General features: G+C 45.7%; 1 protein-coding gene across 1 annotated transcript in view; it reads left to right on the forward strand.

The window, feature by feature from the left end:
- Positions 1-26,410, forward strand: part of MTAP (methylthioadenosine phosphorylase) — a 43,244-nt gene that overhangs the window by 11,127 nt on the left and 5,707 nt on the right. Inside the window, exons 2-6 of the mRNA XM_011221885.3 lie at positions 422-508; positions 1,710-1,768; positions 5,098-5,265; positions 20,137-20,239; positions 23,939-24,178. Of these exons, the coding sequence (XP_011220187.1) occupies positions 422-508; positions 1,710-1,768; positions 5,098-5,265; positions 20,137-20,239; positions 23,939-24,178 (657 nt within the window). The remainder of the gene's footprint in view (positions 1-421; positions 509-1,709; positions 1,769-5,097; positions 5,266-20,136; positions 20,240-23,938; positions 24,179-26,410) is intronic.

A 26,410-nucleotide genomic window follows, 5' to 3' on the forward strand; every position in this document is an offset into this window, starting at 1 on the left:
AAAAAAAAAAAAAAGAAAGACAAATACCATATGATTTCCCTCATATGTGGAATTTAAGAACTGAGGGTTGCTGGAGGGGAGGTGGGTGGGGGAAGAGGTAACTGGGTGACACAAATACCATATGATTTCACTCATATGTGGAATTTAAGAACTGAGGGTTGCTGGAGGGGAGGTGGGTGGGGGAAGAGGTAACTGGGTGACAGGAATTAAGGAGGCACGTGAATTACGGAGCACTGGGTATTGTATGCAACTGATGAATCACTAAATTCTACCTCTGAAACTAATTTAAAGAAAAAGTGACTAGGGCTTAGCAGGAATGGAGAAGAGCGTATGTATGTGAATAAATGAATTTGCTTGAAATAATGATTTTGTTTCTACTGTAAAATGACCAAATATGTTGTCTTTTTATTGTCTCCTTTAGATTGGAATAATTGGTGGAACAGGCCTGGATGATCCAGAAATCTTAGAAGGAAGAACTGAAAAATATGTGGATACTCCCTTTGGCAAGGTCACTATCCATCCCTTTAGTGGAGACATACCAGCTTTTTCCTCTTTTCTTGCTGGTTTGGTTTTTACGTTAAAAAAATATTTTTTTTTTAATTGCTTTTGTCTTGGCAGCACAGGGCTGTCTGCCCCAGGCTGAGAGGGCCCAGTAGTCTTGTCATTGGGCTCTACCAGCTGAGATAGTGTCCCTAGGAGTGTCCTGGACCTCGTAGGATTGAGACCCTGCACACGTAACTTCTCAGTTTTTATCTCTAGAAGCCAGAGACTCATTTCAGAGATAGCAGCTGTACGTCTTCAGATCACTGCATTCAAATTAGCTTCTAATTTGGGGCCAATAGGTCTTCCACATTAATTATGCCGACAGATGGCAAACAGGAACAAATAATGCAAAGTGGTCTTTTCTTAGTAAGCCCTGGCCCAAGGCAGTGGGGGGATTTCCTGAGGGTCCAGAAATCAATAGCATAACTCAACTAAAAATAAAACACTTGTCTTTTTCTATTAAAAGGCAGCTACTTATTCTCCCAGCTCCTGTGTCTTCCAGCGAGGATGGGGTGTCGACCATCTCCCAGTTCCAAAGTGCTACTTCCAAACACGACGGACCTTCTGGTCCTCCTCCCAGGATCCCTGTATGCGGCAGTTCCTGCCCAGCCCTCCTTTCCAGCCAAGTCCTTAGACTGACCTCATGTTCTCCAAGTCCTGCTCTCAGCTTGGCTCATCTCATGGCCTCTTGTTTTCTGAACCCTCTCCAGTTCTCAGGACCTTCCCCTCTGTTACCTCAGGTCATCCCATGGCCCTCTTAGACTTGGTTGACATGGCAAGCGGTTCCGGGGCTGAGTTCTTAAATTCTGTGGCAGCGGCCTCCTTACTGCATTTTACTCTCACACCTGTTCCTGTACCTGCCAAATACCCTTAGCACATCTGTATTTGACCAGCATGACATTGGAGTCCCCCAGGGTGCTTGCTACAAATAGATCTTACTAAGGGGTACCTGCCCACGCACTCGAGGCAGGCCTCCTGCCCCTGTGCCTCCGGACGGCTCCGTGTTGATTGAGGTCAAATCTGGACTCTCTTACTTCTTTCAAGTGTATCTTCCACGTTTCCATGAATCCTATTGTGGTGGAACAAGTGATATGGCAGTTTTTTAAATCGTTTGTCTATGAATGTGTTCAAGTCATTGGGTCGTAACCATGTTTCATTACGTTCAGCCTTCCGATGCCTTAATTTTGGGGAAGATCAAGAACGTCGATTGCGTCCTCCTTGCACGGTAAGATGTTTTAAGCGTTTTGAATGTTGCTATTAAAGGAGGGTTTACATTTGACTCAGATCCTGGAGAGAGTGATGGTGTGGGCGTGAGTTCTTAGCGTTGGTAGAGCCCGAGCACCTCCGTCACCTTTGTTTACCGCTTACGGTTTTGGGGTAAATTATAGTGACTTCGGAGATCAGAGAGCTCACCCCAATTCCCCTTAGGCTGGAAGAGCGGTTAAAATAATCAGTAGACAATAGAATGAATCTGACTGAAATTGAAGCTTCTGGATTTAGTTCTCACTGCGAGAGGAGAGGTGCTTTTCCTTATTTATTGTTTTTCTTCTAATTAACAAGAGAAACTGCTTCATTCACGACCCCTTGTGTGGTAATAGTTATGGGTTTGCAGGGAGCGGGTTCCCGTTGGTATCCACATTGTTTCCTTGAAAAGCTGTTCCACTATTACAGACAGGGCGACTCATCTCTACCACACAGCTGGAAATTAGTCAGACCTCACGTATTAGTTTTCTCATGCTGTGAACAAATCACCACAAGGGCAGTAGCTACACACACAGTGTCCCACATTTTCTCAGCATCGGGAGTGTGAGCACAGCTTAGGTGGTTCCCCTGCTCAGGGTTACACAAGGTCACACAAGGTATACTGAGGGACTTGCTCTCATCGGCAGCCCCAGCCCCTCATTCAGGCTCACCAGTGTCGTTGGCAGAATTCATTTCCTCACAGTTGTAGGCCTGAGGCCTTCAGCTCCTCTAGGCTTGTCCACACTCCCTGTCCCGTGGTGCCCTCTGGGGGCGGAGCTCCCGTGATAGTGGCTTGCTTCCTCGAGGCCAGCAGGAGGGGCTCTCTGGGCCCGGCTGGCAAGGTGGCACCTGATTGTGGGAGTGATCCCCTGAGGTGGAGCCCATTGACTGGAAGCAAATCTCAGGTCCACCTGCAGTGGAGGAGGGAATTACACTGAGCATGAAAATGGGGGATCAGCCTAGAGGCCGGCTGCCACACTAGTGACAGTGACGTTGCTGAATCCAGTAAAACTGAATTTTAGTTTTAGATGGTCACTTGGGGTCGATTTCAGGCAGCCTTCTTTGTTGGTCCGTGGTCATTGCTGGAGGACTGATTCATTTTTTCCAGGCTCTAAGAGAAAGCAGCTGATGGTGTGGCCCTCTGGTGAGGGTTTTATACTCCTGCCCAATGAACTGAATTGTGTTGGACTATGAACTGTTTGTCCCTTGAATGCAAGTGTTTCTTAATGACTTTGGGTTTTTGAATTTCTTTTGAAAACTGTGATTAGTGTTTTGGAGACCAGCCTTGGGAAATTGCACATACTGTCTGCGTATTCACGGACCTCCGCCTCTGAGAGGCCATCTGTGCACTCGGTAAAAACCCTCATATGCTCTGCCTGTTTGAAACTATGTTCAGAGCATTTTGATGTGTTTCACAATTCTCTTGGTGAACAGAAAAGACATTAAAGTTTTTCTTCTAATATTAACACGGGATGATACAAGGGATATTTAATAACAACCCTACGATGCAGGTAATATTATTAACCATTTTCCAGGTGGAAAAAATCAGCCTGAGAGCACTGAGTGGCTGTGAGGTCACATCGCCAGTAAATGGCAAAGCTAGGATTTGAATCCAGACACTTTCACTCTAAAGCCTAAACTTCATCAGCACTGTAGAATAGTGAGATTTTTGTGTGTTCACCTCCTTCCTTGAAAGCCTGTTTCTGCATTATCACACATAAAGGACATTGGACTTGACACTTGGCCCTTCCGTGGTGGACCATTACACCGTTCTATTGGTAGTTTTTCAGGCAGCCCAGAATGATTTTAACTCTCTATGAAATACTGCTTATAGAAGTCTATCATCTAGGGGCGCCTGGGTGGCACAGCGGTTAAGCGTCTGCCTTCGGCTCAGGGCTGATTCCGGCGTTCTGGGATCGAGTCCCACATTGCGCTCCTCTGCTAGAGGCCTGCTTCTTCCTCTCCCACTTCCCCTGCTTGTGTTCCCTCTCTGGCTGGCTGTCTCTATCTCTGTCGAATAAATAAATAAAATCTTTAAAAAAAAAAAAAAGAAGTCTATCATCTAACGTGATTTTTAACAACAGTTTTAGAAATTGGGTTCCCTTGACTGGCCGTTTACTGCCACTCTTGGTCGTGTTCTGCATCCCGGCCAGGAGCACAGACAAGGGCCTCACCCTCTCGGGAAGATAGACATGGAAAAGGAACTGTAGTTTGAGTTACCAACAGATGGTAGAAAGGAAAGGGGATAGCAGTGTGACTTTGACTCAGTGGTCATGGAAAGCACTTCTCTGCAGACGTGATGTTGGAGTGGAGAGCTCAGCGGGCTGGAGACCTGAGCAGGACTGAGCAGAGATGGGCAGCGAGAAGGCCCGTAAGGCTGACTTGGGACAAGAGCTGAGGTTGCATTAGGACACTGGTGCCTAAGTGACATGAGGGCCATGGTTAGGTGTTTGGATTTTATTTGAAGTGTGGTAGGAAGTCGGTGGTTGTTGTGTTCGTTTGCTTGAGCTGACACAGACTGGGTGGACACAGAAGGTTCTTTGCTCACAGTTGGAGCTAGACTTCCAAGATCAAGGTGTCAGTAGGATTGGGTCCTTCTGAAGGCTTGCGGGGGAAGGACCTATTCCAGACCTCTTTTTTTTTTTTTTTTTTTTGACTCATGGATGGCCATCTTCTCCCTGTATCTTCACACATTCTTCCCAGTGTGTAAGTCTGTGTCCAGATTTCCTTCTCTTGTGAGGACACTGGATTAGGGTCCACCCTAATGACCTCGTAACTTCATTACCATATGAAAGACCCTCCCTGCAAACACAGGTGTATTCTGACATACTGGGGATTAGGGCTGCAAAATGTGAATTCTGGCCGGGGTGCGGGGGGTGGGTGTGGGGNGGGGGGCACAATTCAGCCACTAACAGTGGTCATGCGTGAGGTGAATGGTTCTTGGACGAAACCTGCTACTGTCATAACAGCTGGGAACTGTAATTATTTTGAAAGTTTCATTAATTTATTTGAGTGATCAAAGGAATGGAGAGAGTCAACTGGGAGCTTGAGTTTCTCATCCTGTTTTATATCTTTCTTCATTGGCGCCTTACTGGCTCCTGATAGGAAAATAAATGCATGCCATGGAAAGGTGGCCTGTACTTTAAGACCAAGTGGTTTGTATTTAGAGTAGGTGAGTTATCCCCTGGCCTCTGCCTGTAAAAGTGCTTTGATGGAAAGGGCTGGAAGGTTGCTGTTATAAACTAAGTTTTCTCTTCTAACAGTATTCCAGTGCCCTGCTCACTGTCCCGCTGTATCCACTCCTTCCCACAGGCATGGGAGACAGCATACCATCATGCCTTCGAAAGTCAACTACCAGGCGAACATCTGGGCTTTGAAGGAGGAGGGATGCACACACGTCATAGTGACCACAGCCTGCGGCTCCTTGAGGGAAGAGATTCAGCCCGGTGATATCGTCATTATTGATCAGTTCATCGACAGGTGAGCGGGTCATCTAAGATGCCTTAGGCTCGGGTGAGATCCTTCCCAGCTCAAATAGGTGTCATTTGGGGATCTGGGAGAGGAGCAGAGGGCAGGCCCACAGATTTGCCTGAAGCTTTGCATTGTGGGAAGTTTTTAAACAGCTGCAAACCAGAGTAAGGATCAACTGTCTGGTGACCAGTTCCCAGCTCTGCCATTTCTCAGTTCACCATGGTCTGTAATTTGAATAGATAAGAACTCACGTAGATGCAAGCAAATCACCTCATGTTTCCTTAGCTTTCACTGTCTGGACAGGGCTCTCCTTTTCCCTATTGTCTCACGGACTTTTTTGAACTTGGTTTTTTCAAATAAGATTCCAGAGGGGTCCACTCATGACACGTATGAGCTAATAATGCTTCCGCCACCTCCTTTTCCCCTTTTTCTTGTTGTCCCGTAGCGTCCCCGTTCTGGATTTTACTGACTGCACCCTTAAGTGTCAGTGTCTCCCCCTGTCCCCTATGTTTGCTGTAAACCAGTTGGTAGCTCTGGAGGCCTGATGAGAACCAGGTTCACATTCTTGGCAGGAACCCTCCTTCATCGTATCGGCAGGCATGTAATGTCCGGTTGTCTTTACATGGTGTTAAGATCGACCAGTTGGTTCAGGAGCTAGGGACTTTTTTGTTATTTAGTAGTACCCGTAATACATAACATTCCTTTACCCAAAAAAATTCTGCAGTAATTGACTGCTGTGATCCTGGGCTTTTTCTGAATTTAGAAATAGTTGAAGAGAGCCACCTGGGTGGGTCCCGTTGATTAAGCATTTGACTCTTGGTTTCAGCTTAAGTTGTGATTTCAGGATCATAAGATCAAGCCCTGCATCAGGCTCCACCCTCAGAGTGGAGTCTGCTTGAGATTCTCTCCCCCCTCTCTGCCCTTTCGCCAGCTCTCTTTCTAAAATAAACAAATAAGTAAAATCTTTAAAAAAAAAAAAAAGAAGAAGAAAAGAAAAAGAAAGAAATAGTTGAAGAATCACAAGGGAAAGTGGGTGCTCTCCTAGGGATCCCTTTCCACTCCCCTATAATTCCTGGGGAAAGGACCCACCTCCCAAGGTATTCCAGATAGAGACAGGAGGCTACACTCTGCACTTTGAGTCAGTGGTGGGGAGAAGTAGCACAGAGTTTAAGCCATTTGGTGGTTCCTGCTGCAGTCCCCAGACTGTCACCTCTGTCCATCCTGCCCTCCCCATCTGCTGTCGCTGAGTTTACTCCACCCAAGCGCCCTTTCCCCTGTTCCATGGGAAGAAAGTTTATTCGCTCCAGTTCTCTATGTTTTCTGTCTGGCAGGGATCTGTTATAATTTAGAGTCCATCAGAAGCATTCTTGATTGTTTCCCTATGGAGTGAATCTGTTAGGTGGAACCGTATGAAACTGACCATTCTCTGGGTCAGAAATGGTTGGATATCAGCAGTTTCATGAGGCTCAGCCTAATAAAAAATGGGGGTAGACTAAAATCATTACCTGCCCTTTACCTATCATTTTTCCTATTATTTTTTCAGCACCTGACACTAGGTATGTATTGTTCATCTTTCCCTCTAGAATATAGGCCGTGTGAGGGCAGAGACCCTATCTGCCACTTTATCCCTAACACGCACACAGTATGTGGCCCACAGTTGCTCAGTCAGTATTTTTAGAGCAATTGAATAAACATGATCATTCGAAGGAAGAGGGAGGCTGGAATTCTTGATGAAGATCTCTGTGGTTGTCAAAGTCCATGTGTTTGGAGGTAATGACTTCAGAAAATGGTTGTACTATGCCTGTTCAGTAAAGCAGAGTACATGGGGCGCCTGGCTGGCACAGTCAGTTGAGCATGGGACACTTGATCTCAGGGCTGTGGGTTCAAGCCCCACATCGGGCATGGGGCCTACTTAAAAAAATAAAGCAGAGGACGAAACTCCCTATTCAGACTGATCCAGATTTATAAAGTATCATAGATGATCCTGGAAAGAAAAGTCTGACTTGGGTATTAAGCCCCGGATTAATTTGTTACTTAAATGGTGTAACTGTACACTCACATTTGCCAGATCTTTTCCTCATACATAGTAAATGTAGATGTTTCACATACTGGCTCTTTCAAGAAAGCAGTTGGGGCAGAAAGATGGAGAATAGAAAAGAGAACAGGTGTCGCATCGTGTCTGGTTTCTTTCTGTCTTAGCAGTCCTTAGCCGTGTAACCTTAAGATCTTCTGGTTTCTGTTTTCTTTTATGAGCTGTGTGGATAACCTGACTCCCTACTCTTCTTTCCTTTTTTTTTTTTTTTTAAGATTTTATTTATTGATTCGAGAGAGAGGGTGAGAGAGAGCATGAGCAGAGCAGAGGGAGAGGGAGAAACAGACTCCTCACTGAGTAGGGAGCCCAATGCGGGGCTCGGTCCCAGGACCCCAGGATTATGACCTGAGCCGAAGGCAGACATTTCACCGACTGAGCCACCCAGGCACCCCCTGACTCCTTACTCTTGCTTTGGAAGTTCAAAGTCTCTAGCAAGTGCCTTTTATGAGATGGAGCACCTGCACCTGCCCAGTACATGGGTGCCATTATTGTGAATGTGTTGGCTGGAGGGGTCTGTAGTTAACATTATTCAGTAACAAGAGAAGAAGAGTTCTTTTAAAAGGAGGGTCCCTGAGGGAATATCATTTAGAAGAAACCTCAGATTTTATATTGATGACATATTACAATGGTAACTTTTGATTTATCAGGCTAGATAAGATAGTAAAGCTGATTTTACCTGTTTTTGGTTTTTCTCATGTAACTGTTAGAAAATTTAAAAGTACCTTGGGTGGCTTGTGTTCTGTTGCTGTTGGACAGTGTTTTGGAAAGATCCTGCCGCGGGCTGGGTCAGTTCACCACGCTTGGGTGCACACGTGATTTACCCTATGTGCATCTCCTAAGAGAAGAGAATCAGCACTTTTTGCCTTATGAGTAATGGCCTTCACGTGTTGTACTAATGACAGCACATGTTGGAGGTGAACCTTGGTGTGTTCAGGCAGGCACCTGACGTGTGCTGTCCGTGCGGTCCTCAGGCACAGAATGCTCAGCTGGGGGCCGTGTTGCCGGGAGCCTGGGCTCCCCGCTGCCCTATGGCAGCTGTCCAGCCAGCCGCAGCTCGGGAATGGAATTGCAGCCCGCGTTCTGCAGAGCCACCCGGTGGAGTATAGCCTGGGGACAGGAGCCCTGGCTCCAGAGGTTTTGTCTTGGCTCCGGTTAGCCTCAGGCACATCTGTGGCCCGGGGCCCTCTCTTCCAAGTCCGAGGTCAAGCTCCATCATCACTGAGGCTTCTTCCACCTACCCCGTAATGACGGAAACGCACTGATCTGGAAACACACACTTGCTTACTGCTGCCACTTTGCTGCCACGCTATCTTAGAAAAAATATCCTCGTCCCAAAGGGGTCTTCAGAGGTTTAGAGGGATCTTTTTCATCTCCCTAACATAAATTTGTGATAAAGAATCAGGATGGAGGGGCGCCTGGGTGGCTCAGTCAGTGAAGTGTCTGCCTTCGGCTTAGGTCATGATCTCGGGGTCCTGGGATCGAGTCACACATCAGGCTCCTCCGTGGGGAGCGTGCTTCTCCCTTTGCTTGCTGTTCTCCCCGCTTGTGCTCTCTCTCACTCTCTCAAATAAATAAAATCTTTAAAAAGAAAAAAAGAAGAAGAATCAGGATGGAATAGTGTGGCTATTATTACTTAATAGATGGCAGAACTTTTCTTGTTTTTTTCTTTGCCCTCGGTGCCCGGCGTAGGGAAAAATACTAGGCCATCAGCCTTGCTTTGCATCCCTCAGACACCATTTAGGTCAAAGAGTGACAGGAGGCTCTGACTATACAGTTGTTTTTAAAAACATTGGATTTCTACTCTAAAAATGGAATACACCTTTAAAGGAGTCTGATAGGTTGGAAGCTCTTTTAAGAAAATAATTTTCTCTCTGCTATGTTCCTGCCTGTGAGAAGTTGAAAGCCTGGGCCTGAGAGAAGGGGAATCCTGGGTGTGGCTGACCTGGCCAGAGCAGGACAACAGACAGGTGGGGAGGCGAGTGGCTCCAGGTGTTTTTGGGATACGTGTAGTCGTGCATCTCTTCCTCAGACATGCAAGGAGGTGCCTTAGCTAATATTTAAAGTGAAAATAATCCTTTTGTGTTTGTGAGTAGGGCAGCTGTGGAAAGCAAAATGGATCTTGGTCTAGAATTTAAATATCAGAAATGTGGTGTTGGTTTTGTCATTTTCCCATTCTGACCGTAGAGGGATAGGTTACTTTACTCTGCCCTTGCCCTGGGTCCGGGGCTCCATGTGCCATGTTCCTCCCGAAGCAGAGTTAAAAAGGGCAGCTGATACCACGAACTTGGAGGCTTGTCCACAGTAAGTATCTTCGGTGCCTCATGCCTTCTGATGAATGGGGTTTGACGGATCCATTTCTTCTGCCTCGATGGAGGTCCTTATCGTCAGACCACAAGTCATTTGACCATTCAGGATCGAACCTGGTTAAGAACGGGACTTTTTCACTTCCGGATGGTCCTTCCACAGTCCATCTGAACTCGGGGAAGAGTTTGTCTGACCTTTCATCTGTCCCAGGAGACCATTGTGAGGCTATGTATAATTTAAAAGGATCTCACAAGGGAGATGCTCCAAGATTCATAATTTGGGGGTTCTTCTTCTGTGGTATAAACCTTTGTATATGCAGCGTATGCCTGTCACCCCAAACGACTGACTTTCCCCGCCGTGCAAGGTGCACATGGGTAGAGGTTTCCAGCATTGCCACACATGACCTCTCTCCTCTTCACCATCAATCCTGATCGTTATCATGGAAAGGAATTGAATTCGCCGTATACCTATAAGCTATCTGGAAAGATGCCCACATTCCATTAAATTGTTTTTTAAAAGATGCAGTTTAGTAGGACCCGTTCAGCTATGAGGGCTGTTGGAACTATCTCAAGCCGTGCCCAGCGAACATACCTGTTAAGGACAAGGATGGGATTCTTACTTAACAATAGTGGTCTTTATCAGGAATGTTTTACAGATAAGAACTTTTTTTTTTTTTTGGACAATGAGAAAAATACAACCAAAAAAATTAAGATGAAAAACAGCAGGGTGTAAATCCTAGCAGCAGAAGTTCTCTGCAAAATGCTGCTCACGCATTGGCCTGGTATGCCTGAGGCCCCCGGTTAGGTTCTGCTCGAAGAATGCAGTGGGAGAAGCCCTAGCTTGGAAGTGTGAACATCCAGAATTGTTTCCTGGCTCTGCCCCCAAATTCTTTTGTCACTTCGTGTCCTCGTTGCGAGATGAGGGTGCTATGTTCTGGTGTCTTGAGTGGTGATGTCCTCCCTCTCTGGAGAGTTCTGTGTTCACTGCATTAGGGAAAGTTTTGACTGAGCGTGGCTGTAATACTTGCTGGTTTATTCATCAGGAAAGTCCCACTGTAAACACAGTGGTGAGGGATTATGTCACTTTATTTCCCCCTCCCGAAGCCCTGGGCTTCCCCTCCTCCTCAGTGTCATGATGTAAGGTTGTTGGTACCCGCCCCTATGGAGCACTGGCCGGGAAGCTGAGGTGTGCTCTGATGCCCATTAATCACCAGTCTTTGAACCTCTGGGGCAGGGCGTGGACTTTTATCCACACTCTCAGGGGTCATGGTAAACAATTGCACAGAAAGCCCTCCCTTGGCTCTTCTCCCATTCCTCTTAGCAGCTCTTTCAAACCGTTACTGTTCTCACGGCTTCCTGCCCATCTCCTTCACTCTTGGTTGAGAATGTCTCCTCTGTAGGAGAAAACAGAAGCTATTTGGCATAAACTGACCATGTTCCTTTCCCCTCCCTCTCGCTAGTTACTTGCATGCCTGTCCTCTGCCATCTTCCTGCCTGCACCTGTCCTAGGATCCGGGGCAGCTACTCCCATGTTCCCGGGAGTTCCCAAGTTTTGCTCTTCAAACTAGCTCTCTTATTATGGCCTCGTCTTCTGTCCCTTCTCCTAACGAAACTTCTGATAAGCTCCCAGTTTTTGAGTTACTACTAAGTGCCACAAATCCCTTAATCCTGTTCACCACGTACAAGGGTAGTTTTTCTGGGTTATAGTTCAGGAAACTTAAAACTCAAAAATATCGGTCATTTGCTAGTAAGTGGGACCTGTGGAGTTTGAATTCTGTTAGCGTCCAAAGCCTGTGACCTCACCCATCCCTCACACACACACTTGCAGCTCTGCCTCCCCCTTCAGACGCACACTGGCCACTAGGTCCAGGACAGGGTCCCAAAGATACCTCACGCTTTATAATTCAAGATTAAATCATCCTCCTTGGGGGGAGCGCCTGGGTGGCTCAGTGGGTTACGCGTCTGCCTTCGGCTCAGGTCATGATCCCGGGGTCCTAGGGTCGAGTACCATGTCGGGCTCCCTGCTCCGTGGGGAGCCTGCTTCTCCCTCTGCCTGCCGCTCCCCCTGCTTGTGCTCTCTCTCTCTCTCTGTCAAATAAACTCTTTAAAAAAAAATTAAAAATAAAAAAATAAATGATCCCCCTTGGATGTGTTCTAACCCCACACTGTCACTCCCACCCCACCCCAGCTCCCTATTCCCTGCTTGGAAAATCGCAAAGTTGATCACACCGTGGCGCTGCCATCCACCTGGCTGCCGCCACCATGGCTCTGTGTCACCCCTGCGCAGAGAGTCCGTCTTTGGGTCGTGCCTGTGCGTGCTTCGAACCACCTTCTGTTCTCTGTGCCCACTGCCTTCATCTGGTCAGTGCTTTACTTCACGTGCTTTTCTCTCCAGCATGCCTCCTGCAAAGCCAGTTTCGAGATTACTCCCTGAAAATATAATAGAAACAAAGACATGATGAGAGAAGTGCTGGAAGGGTGCCTGGGTGGCTCAGTCCGCTGAGCATCCGACTCTGGATCTCAGCTCTGGTCTTGATCTAGGTTGTGAATTCAAGCCTTGCATTGAGCTCCATTCCTAGCATGGAGCCTACTTAAAAAAAAAAAAAGTGCTGTAAATAAGGGCATCCACTCCTCTCTGGAAGGGCTTGCCCAGAACTCATCGTCAGTCGGGTTTTCACCGAGTCCTGGTTAGTACTGGCTCAGAGCTCACAGCACAGTCCAAGGGGGAGGGAATGTCCTAACAAGCTCTTTATGTAGAAGGCCTCAGCGCTTCCTGTAATTTGATGTCATTTTTTCCTAGTTCCTTTTGTCATCGATGCTGATGATCTTTGACATGTACTTAAAAATATCTTGTCACCTCTGTGGTGGTTTCTTCCATTGCCTTTGTACTTAGTATCCCTGCCCGTTTCCCTCTCCCCAGTGACGTAGTAGTGTTTATTATCTGGTTACATTTGTTCTTCTGAACATGAAGTTGTTATTTCTGGATAATTTTGAAGTGAAAGAAAATATTAAGCTCTTCCCACATGTCTGATGCTGTGAGGTCCTGGATAGTACCTATTGCTGGTAGAGATAGTTTCAACTCTTTTATTTTTTATTTTTATTTTCTTTTGAGGATTTGTTTATTTTTAGAGAGAGCACGTGAGTGAGAAGAGGGGCAGGGGGAGCACATCTTCAAGCACATTTTGTGCTAAGCACGGAGGCCGATGCTGGGTTCGATCTCGGGGCCCATGAGATCATGACCTGAGCCAAAATCAAGAGTCAGACGCTTAACTGACTAAGCCACCCAGGTGCCCCTAGGACTGTTTTTAAAAGGCAGTCTGACTCAGTAAGATTTAAAATATGCATGCCTTTTCAACAAGTCTTCCCTTTTGTGGTTTATGTAGTCCTGAGAATAAAAGCACCAAATGGTGTATTTTTCTAGACACATGTAACCAGGTTATGTGTATATTGTTTCTTGAGTGAGCAGCCTAAGGCGGTGGTCGAACAGCTGTCCTGTGGAATGTGAAGTCGTAAACAGGATTTGTTGAAGTTACATACATTGACCTGGAACCATGTCCATGGTACTTCTCAGTGAAGCAAAGCTGCTTCTGGGGTCCTCACTGTGTTCCTGGTGCTGCTAGTCATCACAGCACTAGGGAACCAGCGGGTACACACCTTGTGGCCCCCTTGTACAGATGAGAAAATTGAGGCCCGTAGAGATTGGTACTCAACATCTATGTCAGAGCCAGCTGCTGCTCTGCATGCTCTGCTTAGCAAGACCTCGTGAAAAGTAGAAAATAAGAAAAAACTATACATGTTCGTTAAACAGTCTGGTCTCCTCACTGGGATATAAACGTCATAGGCTTTTCTCCTTCCCTGTGGCACCATAAGCACTCATTCGATCAGAGCAATGGTGGGATCTTAATGACATGTATGCAAATTTAGAAGCTCTCAGTTCCTTCTGTTTAAGAGAACAGATTCATTCCATGTTACAATGGGTTTCTATTCGTGTCGTTCACATCAGAATTTCCTCTACTTTTCCCCACTGTAGTTTTAATTTTTTTTTTTTTTTAAGGAGAGTACAAGTGGGGTGGGGCCAGGGGTGGGGGGAGAGGGAGAGAGAGAATCTTTTTTTTTTTTTTTAAAGATTTTATTTATTTATTTGGCAGAGACAGACAGCGAGAGAGGGAACACAAGCAGGGGGAGTGGGAGAGGAAGAAGCAGGCTCCCAGCGGAGGAGCCTGATGTGGGGCTCGGACCCATAACGCCGGGATCACGCCCTGAGCCGAAGGCAGACGTTTAACCGTTGTGCCACCCAGGTGCCCCGGAGAGAGAGAATCTTAAACAGACTCCACTCTCAGCTCAGAACCCAGAGGTGGGGCTCGACCTCAGGACCCTGAGATGGTGACCTGAGCTGAAATCAAGTCAGACGCTGAACCGACTGAGCCACCCAGGCGCCCCTCCCCCCTGCAGTTAGTTCTAAACTCTCTTCCTCTCCCTCAGCGCCCTACCTTTCTCCTCCAGATGAGAGCCCTTTGTACCCTAACTCTGTGACCCAAATCTTCTAGGATTTGACCCTTCATTTACACTCATGCTCACAACAGGGGCGCCTGGGTTGTGTTGTTGGCGGAGCGTCTGACACTTGGTTTTGGCTCGGGTCACGATCTTAGGGTTGTGAGGTCGAGCCCGGTGTCGGGCTCTGCGCTCAGTGTGGAGTCTACTTGAGATTTCTCTTTCCCTCTCGCCCTTCCACTCGTGCTCACTCTGTCTGTCTCAGATAAATGAACGAATCTTTAAATAAGTAAACAAACAAACATTCTCACAACTGTGCTGTCCATAAACACGTGTGTGCACACGCATGGATATACACCTAGAAATTTAGAAGGCTCATTCTTAATCCTCTTGATCTTAAAATTATGTATATTTCCTAGAATATAAATATCCTTTGGATCTAACCTGTTGGTGACTTGGCCTTACTTTTTTTTTTTTCCTTCTTCACCTCTTTGTTTACCTTTTAAATTTTTAATTTAAATTGTCTTTGGTGTTCTAGTGAGTGTGAAAACTAAAATGCTGTCCAACATAGCTTTGTTTTAGAGCATTTAAAGAGTAATACGTATTTGTCATGAGATAAAATGAAAATCATATGGGCGGGTATATGGTAAAAAGTGAAACCCTCCTATGTTTCTGGTGGGTATATGACTTACTGTAGCCCATTGAAGGGAAATTTGGTGAAATCTGTCCGTTACACTTGAAAATGTGTGAGGCCTTTGCAGTAGTTCCTTTTCTTCGTTTTTTGAGGAACGTGTACAAGGTAGCTCATGCAGAGATATTTATTGTACCATTTTTAATGATCCATTTTTGTATAGTAACTTAAATATACTGATATATCCATGGCCTTCTATTCAGAACTTTAAACAAGTACATTTCTATGTGCTGATACAGAAAAGTCTTCAAGATCTGTCATCATTACCTTAATCAAGCATATTGTGAGATAGTCCATATTACATACCATTTACATATTTTTCAACACAAAAAACAAATATGTTTGTGTGACTCTATAGGAATTCTAGAAAAAGAATGGTTTGTCTTCTTCTATCCTAGCTCACAACGTGCTGTCTTCCCTTTTAACCATCTCCGCTTTCCACACGTCTAGTCAGATGCCACCCTGTTTATAACAGACATACACTCTTCCATTGTTGGCAGTGTGGTTTAGTTAGGCTGCCTTTGGAAGTGGGAACTTGGCTGTTTTCAGTTTCCTGTTTGTATTCACTGTGGTTCTGTTACCATTGGTGTGCCCCATTATCTTTGTATTTGTGCGAACATCCCTGTGGGATAAATGGCTAGCGGAGCTCCTGGGTGTCAAGGTGGCCATGGCAGACTTGCTACGTAGAGCACTTCCACTTTCCCTGGGAGCTCAGGCTTTAATGAAAAGAGGGATTGGGGGCACCTGGTGGGTGGCTCAGTCAGTTGGGAGTCCGACTCTTGATTTTGGCTCAGGTCATGATCTCAGGGTCATGGGATCGAGCCCTGCATCAGACTCCGAGTTCAGCGGGGAGTCTGCTTGAGGATTCTCTCTTTCCCTCGTCTTCTGCCTCTCCCCCCTGCTCACATTCTCTCTCTTTCTCTTTGGGGTAAAGAAATAAATCTTTAGGGGTGCCTGGGTGGCGCAGTCGTTAAGCGTCTGCCTTCGGCTCAGGGCTTGATCCCGCCGTTGTGGGATCGAGCCCCACGTCAGGCTCCTCTCCTAAGAGCCTGCTTCTTCCTCTCCCACTCCCCCTGCTTGTGTTCCCTCTCTCGTTGGCTGTCTCTCTCTGTCAAATAAATAAATAAAATATTTAAAAAAATAAATAAATAAGTCTTTAAAAAAAGAAAAGAGGGGTTGGGATGACTTTTTGTTCTCTTTTGGTTTCTTAGAAACTGAATTTGAGTTTGTCCATGTGCATTACCATTTGGATATCTTATAAGTGATGGGGGTGGAATCATTTCCCCAAAACCGTGCTACTTATGAGCAGCTGTCTGCCCTGCTTTGCTAGTAGATTAATTGACTCATGTCCCTGCATGCTGAGGCTTGTTGGGGACACGTGCCTCCTCAGAGATGCGCAGTTGTGTTTGCTTCTGCTGTAGGACAGGTGTTCTCCTTGTTGCTTGCAGCTCTGCTTTTTCTTAAAGGGGAATTTTTAACAAACGGCTGTCCAAGAGCCGATTCAAGAGTCTGCCAGTCAGTCTACCAGCCGATCCAACAATCTACCAGTCTTTTCCTGGGCTTTTCCCTGTTCTGTGTGTGGAAGTGCCCAGTATTCTCTCCTCGACAGTCTTGAACTTAACTTCTCCTCCCAGTACACAACACAGTTTTGTCTCCTTCACTCTTCCACGGGCAGATTTTTGTTCATGTGCACACTTAACGTCTCTTTTGTGTGATAGCCTCAAGCGGCTTTTTGTGTGCCTTTGACTTGAGGTCCATCCTTGTGTCAGGCCCCGAGGTTGGCACATGAGAAGTACAGAAGCGGATTTTCTGTAAGTAGAAGTTGCTAGTGCCGAGGACTTGCTTCCCAGGTCTCATTCAGTCTTCACATCGACCTTAGAAGGTGGGCAGTATTATTTATTCCCCATTTTAAATATGAGAAAACGGATACAAACTGAGGTGCAGAGAGGTCAGATTGGCTTTTCCCTGAGGCACAGAGTTATGCAGCGAGCGGTATAAAGCCAGCCAGATCAGTCAGCCCCAGAGTCTGTTTTTCCAGGGGGTCCCAGGCTAATGTGGGTGTGACATTTGCGGTCCCCTGGCCCAGCTGGGAGGCTTTGCTAATGAAGCAGGAGTTGGGGCCGACCTTCAGCCTCATTTCTTTATTCCTGTGGAAGCCATAACTGAGTTGACTGTATCTTAAACCACGTAAGCACGTGTGTTAGTGTCCGGTTACTGCTCTAACAAAGTACGGCTGACCCCTCACGCAGCATGGGGTTAGGGCCGCTGACCCCTGTTCCATTGAAGATCCATGTATGACTTTTGACTTCCCAAAAACTTGACTGCTAATAGCCTGCTGTTGACCAGAAGCCTTACTGATAACATAAACAGTCGATTAACACTATTTTATCTGTTACATGCATTCTGTACTATATTGTTATGATAAAGTATGTTACAGAAAAGGTATTAAGAAAATCATAAGAGAAAATACATTCACATACTCTACTGTATTTATAGGAAAAAAAAATGTGCTCCGTCCCCCATCTCCCCCCCCCCCACCGTGATTATAAATCCCATTGCTCTTGGTCAGAATTTCATTCAGCATTAATCATGCCTTACCGTTTTATGTTGGACAGGAGTACTGCTGTTTATAGTGGTTTAAGTTTAGGTCATTAAATGTTTCATTGAATGTGCCGACACTGAAGTTAGTTATGTGGAACAGGACAGACAGGTGGGCAGGCTGTGTGAGAGGTGTTTCTCACACGCTTTTTTTCCTGGATCTTGACAGCATAGCCCTGAAATCATTAGTATTACTGGTCACCAATATTACTAATAGTGGTATTGAAGTTTTCATTTCTTCCCCAGGGCTGCGCCCTTCACTTGCCCGTTCGGGGCTGGGTGCGCTGAGGCTCTGGCCTCAGGCATAGCTTCTCCTTGGTGCTGGCTCCTTGTCAGTCTCTAGTCCAGACCTTGCTTCCAAGCCACTGGCAGTCGTCTCGACATCTTGGCTGACTTCATCCTCAATGATGCCTGTACAAATGGGTGGATGAACTACATTTTATTATTGGAAATAGAGAATCAAACAGATATGGCAGTTTGCTCTAAGCCCTGTAGCTAGTAGTTAAAGAGCTTTGTTTATTTTATTTTTAATATTTTATTTATTTATTTATTGGGGGGGGGCAGGCAGAGGGAGAGGGAGAAGCAGGCTCCCTGCTAAGCAGGGAACCCAACGTGGGCCTCGATTCCAGGACCCCGGGATCATGACCTGAGCCAAAGGCAGATGCTTAACCGACTGAGCCACCCAGGCGCCCCTGAAGAGCTTTGTTTAAAGAGAAAAATGTAAAGTGTTCCACTTGACAAAGGGAATGAACTGTAGTTAATAAGAATCGCATGTATGTGATGTAACATAAAGCATGACTAATACGTGTTTTGTCTTAAGGTAGAAGTCAGAACAAAGAGGAGCGATTGGGCAAAGAAGGGGTAGAAAGTGAAGAGAGAGGGACAGAGATGGGTAAGGGGGGGTGTTGCATGGACATTTATGGGGGTATAGCTGCTGGAGGTTTTTGTGGCCTTGTTTTCATACTTAATCACGGTTGTAAATGGGGCTATTGCTCATACTTGACTCATGGAAGGCTGATACCAAGCCACAGCTGGATGGAGTGCGTGGCACCATTTTACTGGTTGGTTTTACAAAAGGAGAAAAGCCTCTGTGATGTGGGCTAGGACGGCCATTTGACCTGTTCTTCAACCCCATCTGGAATTGCTTGGGGGTTAACTTGGCCTTCCCCTAAAACACACATGACAGAGGGCTGGGAGGAGCATAGGCTGGGTTTTCATCCCTGCAGAGCACTGTGGCCCCGTTATGGAGCCTGGGGGCTGTGGTGCCAGCTAAGTGTCACTGTTTAGTGTGGTACAGGATGGAAGTAACCGATGAATTTCGGCAGGTGGACACACCAGCTGTGTAAATCGAACCAGTGTATTTCTCCATGCTGATCCCTTGTCTCCCGCTCCCGGAAGTAGACGTGAATGTCCCTCCCTGGCCTTCCTCTCTGTAGGAAAGATGAAGACTCTCTTTCCTGTATTACTCACGAGTTCAAGTTATGAACAATAAAGGACACAGAAAGTGCTTTATTCTGAAAACTTTGGGTGAAAAATTGCAGGGTGACTTGGCTCTGCGTTAATTTTAGCCTTTCATTTGTGGATTCAAAAATGTTTTACCAAGAAGTTGAACTAAGATTTTCGAACTAATTATGGTGGGTAGAGGAAGAAACTAAGTGAGGTGGCGAAGAGATTCCCAAAAGTGCAGCAGGACAAACAGCCACTTTCTTCAGTGGGCCAAAGGCATGAAAAAATAAGGTTGGGGGTAGAGGGTGTCAATTACCCTCATTAGAGACAGGCCAGTCAAATGCAAGCTTAGGACCTTGTTTGGAACTTGAAACTAAAAAAGCATTTGTAAAGAAATAAAAAATAAGTTAAAAAAAAAACGAAAAGACATTTTTAAGGACATCTGGGAAATTTGCCTCTGGTCTGTGTATTAGTCGGTATGTAGGAATTAATTTTTATCAAATGTGATCATGACATTACAGTGAAAAGTCTACATATTTTGATCCATCTGAAGTAGGGGTGAAACCACAAAAGGCTGAGATTCGCACAGATGGAAAAGCTAACAGATGAAGCACGTTTGACAAAATTTGAATTGTTGAATCTACGTAATGGATATATATGGGGTTCACGGCACAGCCCTCTACATCTACCATGAATGGGAATTCTGTAGGGACTTCTTAAGGGTTTTACCCAGCCTCTCACCCCCAAAGTTGAGTTGTACCTACACTGTGGTTGTCCTGTCAGTCACCAGACCACACACTTGAATTCCTGTTAGAAAGCATGTTGTCACCAACCGAGAGCCAGAAAAGCCAGATATCATCCTGAAGCGGCTTTTCCAACAATCGCCTTCAGCTTGTCCACAGCTATCGATTCTGGAGCGAGGATCAAGGTGTTGGCCTAGATACCGTGGGTTCACCAGCCCCCAGAGGATGGAGTGATGGCTTTAAAAAAACAAAACAGGGGCGCCTGGGTGGCACAGCGGTTAAGCGTCTGCCTTCGGCTCAGGGCGTGATCCCGGCGTTATGGGATCGAGCCCCACATCAGGCTCCTCTGCTATGAGCCTGCTTCTTCCTCTCCCACCCCCCTGCTTGTGTTCCCTCTCTCGCTGGCTGTCTCTATCTCTGTCAAATAAATAAATAAAATCTTTAAAAAAAATAAAAATAAAAAAAAAAATAAAAAAACAAAACAAAACAAAAACACCTTTTCACTTTACTTTCTAGGACCACCAAAAGGCCGCAGACCTTCTATGACGGAAGTCATTCCTGTGCCAGAGGAGTATGCCATATTCCCATGGCTGAGCCGTTCTGCCCCAAAACGAGAGAGGTTTGTAGTCTTTCTGGAAGGTGCGCTGTAAGGGCTTGGGGTGGCATCTAGGGTTCAATTCATTGGCTAACAGGTGGTCCCTCTTCCCCTCTCAAGCTTGCTTCTTACGCAAGGTTTCTAGAAGGCTTTCCCTTTGTTAGTACTGTCTCCACTACTCTCAGTCACGTATAAGCTGAGTGACTCAGAGTTGCAGCCTACCTTTTTTATAGGTTTTGGGTTTGCTATCAGAATACCTTGTAAATCAGTTAGTGTAGGACAGCATATTCGTCAAGAGTGTACAGTCTGGAACCAGATTACTTGGGATTGAATCTCTGCTCTTCTGGCTTCATGGTTGTGTCTTGTTGTCCAAGTTACTTAATGCCCCTGCGCCTTAGTTTCCTCGTTTGGAAAATGAAGGTGATGGTAACATGTACCTCACAGCACTGTGTGGAGGTTAAATGAGTGAGTCATTATCATCTATAAAGTGCTTTGAGCTACACTTGTCAGTTATGAGGCATCCAACAACTGGTAACCGCCTTTATGAATTCAGTGTTTGATAATCTATACATCGTCAGACTGGCATCATTGGCCTTTGAGCTGAGGTTGGCTGTTACCATCCGGCCTCCTCTCCAGGATTACAGTAAAATCTTAGCACTAAGGGGGTTGCCCTTTAGGGGAAGTACCTAAGCATTTTACTCATTCAGATAGTTTTAACATATGGAAAAGTGGAAGATTTATTGCAGCTTTTGGGTTCAGCCCCACATAATTGTGTAAAAGTAGTTTCCTTAGAGTTCACAGCAGGGGCTCCTTAATCTCACGGTGGTCTCAAACAGAAATCTAGAATCTGAAGCCGGGGGTCAGGGGTATATTTCCGATATACCACTGCTTGTTGATTCTCTCTGATTTGTGTAAAATATGTTTTTTATTTGTTTAAAAAAAAATGGCAGGGGGCGCCTGGGTGGCACAGCGGTTGGGCGTCTGCCTTCGGCTCAGGGCGTGATCCCGGCGTTGCGGGATCAAGCCCCACATCGGGCTCCTCTGCTGTGAGCCTGCTTCTTCCTCTCCCACTCCCCCCTGCTCGTGTTCCCTCTCTCACTGGCTGTCTCTATCTCTGTCAAATAAATAAAATCTTTAAAAAAAAAAAAAATGGCAGGTTAAGTTGGTGTTTGGGTATTTGGGATATATGTATATGCATTTCCAGGTCGTTGTCAGCAGAATATATCAAAACGTTGCTGCTCGTCTTCCCTCTGAAACGCAGATCTGTCCACATAATAAATTTGCTTTCCAGGGGTAATTAGATGTATGTAAGATTCTTGTCCATTTCAAAATAGGGGCAGCTTGGGAAGAAATAGACCAAGGAGAGAATAGGCCTGAGATCGTGTCCCACGGAGAAGACACTGAATTCAGGTACTAGCAGTAGAGGTAGGGGAAGGGAAATACCAACGATGTACACAGAACACATGCAGATGCGGTGGCTTGGAGATCAGCAGTAGGGGATCGTTTCCAGTAAGTTTGGCCAGGCCAAGCCAGGGGACACACACACACACACACACACACACACACACACACACCGCCCTGTGTAAGACTAAAAGAAGGCTAGGAAAGGCGGTTTAAGAAAATGGGAAATGGTGTGCCTGGGTGGCTCAGTCAGTTAAGCATCTGCCTTCAGCTCAGGTCGTGATCCCAATTTGGCCAAGACACACAGCTTGGTTATTCAGGATTTTCAAAGACATTTAATGAAGATGGGACTGGGCTGGCTGTAATTTAATTTGGAGGTGGGGGAGGTAGAGGTGAAGGAAGAGTGATTTAGGCCCTCGAATTTATTACCTGTACTCGAGGGAAAAGTTTTTTATTAAGCATAATCTTATTTTCAGCATATATAGTGTAAATAAACATGATATAACATCAATTATTCATTGTGACTTGTCACGCTTCTAAATTTGGTGTTGCCAAGGCTCTTAATAAAATTCTTTCTCCCACTGCTATAGCATAATGAAAATTATTTTCCAAGAAATAGGTTAATTTGCTTATGTGGTTCCGACATGTGCAGGCTAGACTTTGGCCTAAATTGGAGCCTTTATTGACATTGAGTCATACCATTTTATATATAAAGTACCCCAGGAATCTTTGCCAGTTATTTGGCAAACAAGTGTAGAAGGTGCCAGTATTAGTAGTTGTTACAAGACTGGTTTAGCTTTAATCCAGTGTTTACAATGTGCCCGACACAATTCTGTGCTGTCTTATATGTATGTGTATTACAGCACACACTGATGTAATACAATCTCATTATTCCCATTTTACAGATGAGAAAATGAAAACGTACAAAGATAAAGTCAATTTTTGGCAGTGCTTAAGTGGGTTAACAGTTAATTTTTTTAATTAAAAAGGAATTTTGAAGCATTGGCTAGAAATTAATAACCTGAGGACTAGAGGCATGTTATTAATTAGTCACTGGAAAAAGTGAACGAACTTTTAAATAATGTTTTTAAAACCCATGCATGGCCTTGCCATTAAAGTAAAATGCCGTGATAAGTTTATCCCTGGAGAGAAAAAACCAACACAGCCCCATTCTGTTTTTGTATGTGTCTTTGGGAGAGACAATAGGCAAAAGAGATTATGAAGACCTCACCTTCTTTCTTTTGGAGGTGAGGAGAGGGAGAATCTTAGGCAGGCTCCACACACAGTTCAGAGCCAGCCACAGGGCTCGAGCTCATAACCCTGAGACCATGACCTGAGCTGAAATTAAGAGTTGGATGCTTAGGGACGCCTGGGTGGCACAGCGGTTAGGCGTCTGCCTTCAGCTCAGGGCGTGATCCCGGCGTTGTGGGATTGAGTCCCACATCAGGCTCCTCCGCTATGAACCTGCTTCTTCCTCTCCCACTCCCCCTGCTTGTGTTCCCTCTCTCGCTGGCTGTCTCTATCTCTGTCAAATAAATAAATAAAAATCTTTAAAAAAAAAAAAAAAAAAGAGTTGGATGCTTAACCAGCTGAGCCCTCCAGGCACCCCAGAAATCATTTTCTAACCAAAAAAGCTTCTATAAAATTCTTTAGATTTTGTGTGAAAGACCAGTCAGGAGCTTGGAAACCGTTCTCAGCATGTCTTTGAGGAGATGTGAATAGGATTGGCACCTTTGCTTAGCCTGGGGGGTGAAGGCTCAGGCTCAAGTCCATGTTTACAACCCAGCTTAGTCTCTTCAAGCTGTTAAGAAGTAAGTGAAATTAGGGGCGCCTGGGTGGCTCAGTCGTTAAGCATTTGCCTTCAGCTCAGGTCATGATCCCAGGTTCCTGGGATTGAGCCCCGCATCAGTCTCCCTGCTCAGCGGGAAGCCTGCTTCTCCCTCTCCCACTCCCCCTGCTTGTGTTCCCTTTCTCGCTGTCTCTCTCCGTCAAATAAATAAAATCTTAAAAAAAAAAAAAAAAAACTAAGTGACATTAAAGTACATAAACAAATGCTTGGTGTAGAGGAAAAGCACATTGTTTGCTCTTGTGGCTGTAAGCTGTGTGTGCTGGGGGCTGGGGGAACAGGGTTATCTGAGGGGGCAAGGATCTAGGAAACACCCTTCCGTGATCTTCCAGATTCTGTCTGAGGGCCTCCAGGCACTAGCCATTTAGAGTAAAAATCTTTAAGTAATTAACTTGTCAAACATCAGGGAAAAACACAAAATAGTAAGCTCTTACTTACGTTTGTATGTTTTGAGTTTGTGGTTCTTTGTTTTCTAGGTCCTCACAGAGACTGCTAAAAAGTTAGGACTCCGCTGCCACTCAAAAGGGACAATGGTCACAATCGAGGGACCTCGTTTTAGCTCTCGGGCAGAAAGCTTCATGTTCCGCACCTGGGGAGCAGATGTTATCAACATGACCACAGTTCCAGAGGTGGTTCTCGCTAAGGAGGCTGGGATTTGCTACGCTAGTATCGCCATGGCAACAGATTATGACTGCTGGAAGGAGCATGAGGAAGCGGTAGGTGGGATTCTCTTCCCAACGTGTGTGGCCTGGGTTTCCAGGCCCCATGGGAGCCGCTGAGGGGGTGTCTTCACCACCTGTTCTACTGTGTTAGTTCCAGAAAGGGCCTCTCTGCCAGGTGTTAAAGTCAGCTCTCTATATATGGTCGGGTATTTTGTTCATACTTCTTGTTGGAAGAGACAAACAAAGATCTCCACAGGGAAGAAAAAGACACTTTTATCCACGGATAAACAACGCATTATGGACATGTCGGTGTGATGGGAATCATACTGAGACTTGGGCCTTATTTTAAGGATGAAAGTGTGTTTGGGTTATAATTTCCTTATCCTGTGCTACTGGTTATTATGTGTGTTTTCAAAGGGGAGACCTGTTACCTCTGCCTGGTAAGAGGATTCTGTTCATATCTGTCCGTCTCACCTCCCGTGACTGCATCATGTTGCTGTAGGACTATGACAGCAGACAGACAAGCCTGTGAGGAGCGAACATTCTGAGGCCTTTGGCGGGTGAGGGGGGAAGCGCAGAGATTAAGCTGACCAGTGTGTAAGAAAGCTCAGGGTTATAAAGAAGTGTGGTGAGAAGCACATGGCCTGCTGACCCAACCAAATATTCGAAGTCTGGGAAGCCTTTCTGGTGGAAGAGTGGTGGGAAAGACAGGCACACTTGGGTGGGTGGAGAGGAGGGAGGGAGGCAGTAGTGTAGACTATGTAAGTATTTCAGAGGGGAGGTCAGTGAGGGGTTCTGGGCAGGAAAGATAGCAAGGTCCAGCTGGTATGTGAAGACACTGGACCACGTCAGTCAGGCTTCCAAAATAAATATGCTCAGCATGGAAAACTTCAAACATTGGGAAAAGGAGAGAGGCTAATATAATGAACCCCCAGTTACCCATCATGCAGCTGTACCAGCATGGCCAGTCTTGTGTCCTATATACGCCCCTACTCACTTCTTTCTCCCCTGCCCTCATTATTTTGAAGTAAATATTTTTCCAGAAGGCCTTAAAAAAAAAAAAGATAATAACAAAATAACTACAATACCACTATTGTACCCAAAAAATATTGATATTAATTCCTTTGTGTAACCAAATATCCAGACTGTTTACATTTTCCTTCTTGTCTCATATAACTGTTCAGATCAGGGTCCCTTATGATCCACACATTGCATTTGAATGATCTGCCTCTTACATCTCTTGTAATCTAATATTCCCCTGTCTTTTCACTCCTTGCATTTCACTTGAAGAAACCAGATCATTTGTCTTGTCCCCCATCTCATCTCATTTTAAAATAGAGGAGGAGGGCGGTGCCTGGGTGGCTCAGTCAGTTGAGCATCTGACTCTTAGTTTCAGCTCAGGTCATGATCTCAGGGTCGTGGGATGGAGCCCCATGTCAGGCTCCCCACTCAGCAGGGAGTCTGCTGGAAATCTCTCTCCCTCTCCCTCTGCTCCTCCCCCCATTCTCTCTCTCTCTCTCTCAAATAAATAAATAAAAATCTTTAAAAAATAAAATAGAGAAAGGGACAAAATTACAGTCAAGGGGTTTTGAAGTAAAGAGCAAGTGCAGGGTGGCTGTTGTGAGCACATTTATGGGAAGTGACCTCTTCTCCAAGATGACCCTTCCTGCCATCTCAGAGCTGCTTGTTGCACTGTCCATTTTCATGTAAAACAGTGAGCTATCCTTGCTGTCAGTCCATCTATGTATATGGAGTTTGGGTTGTACTTGAACACGGGTTCTTTGTTTTGCATGAATACCTTGTCCCGACTCCTCAGTGTACTAACCCATTGCTAACTACTAGGGTATTTTGTGTAAGAAACTTCCAGATCCTGACACAGCATAATCTCTGACTTGGCAGCTCTGGTCACCCGAGGGCCAGCTCGGCCTCATGGAGTTGAGAAGCTGTTTCCAGTTAGCAGGAGGTTCCAGCCTCTGCCACTCCCTGAGAGCAGGTTGCTTCCTGCCTGTGGCTTTCTGCTCAGTCTGGTAACATCTGTCTCTGCAGAGCACATGATGCTTTCCTTTACTACGGGAGGCTGGGAAAGCAGTCGGTTGGAGCCACTTGAGTTGAAAGCAGAGAAGCTAAGCTGAGTGTAAGTGGGAAGGCATGAAGGCAGAGAACGCTAAATGCCACAAGAAAAGCACAGACTGAGATCGCATCATCCACCAGCCCTGTGTGTCTCTGTGCTCTAAACCAGATGTGCGGCTTGGCATGGTACCAAGATCTGCAAGTTGCCTACACCCA

This window comes from Ailuropoda melanoleuca, chromosome 7, assembly GCF_002007445.2.
Source record: "Ailuropoda melanoleuca isolate Jingjing chromosome 7, ASM200744v2, whole genome shotgun sequence".
NCBI classification, from domain to species: domain Eukaryota; kingdom Metazoa; phylum Chordata; class Mammalia; order Carnivora; family Ursidae; genus Ailuropoda; species Ailuropoda melanoleuca.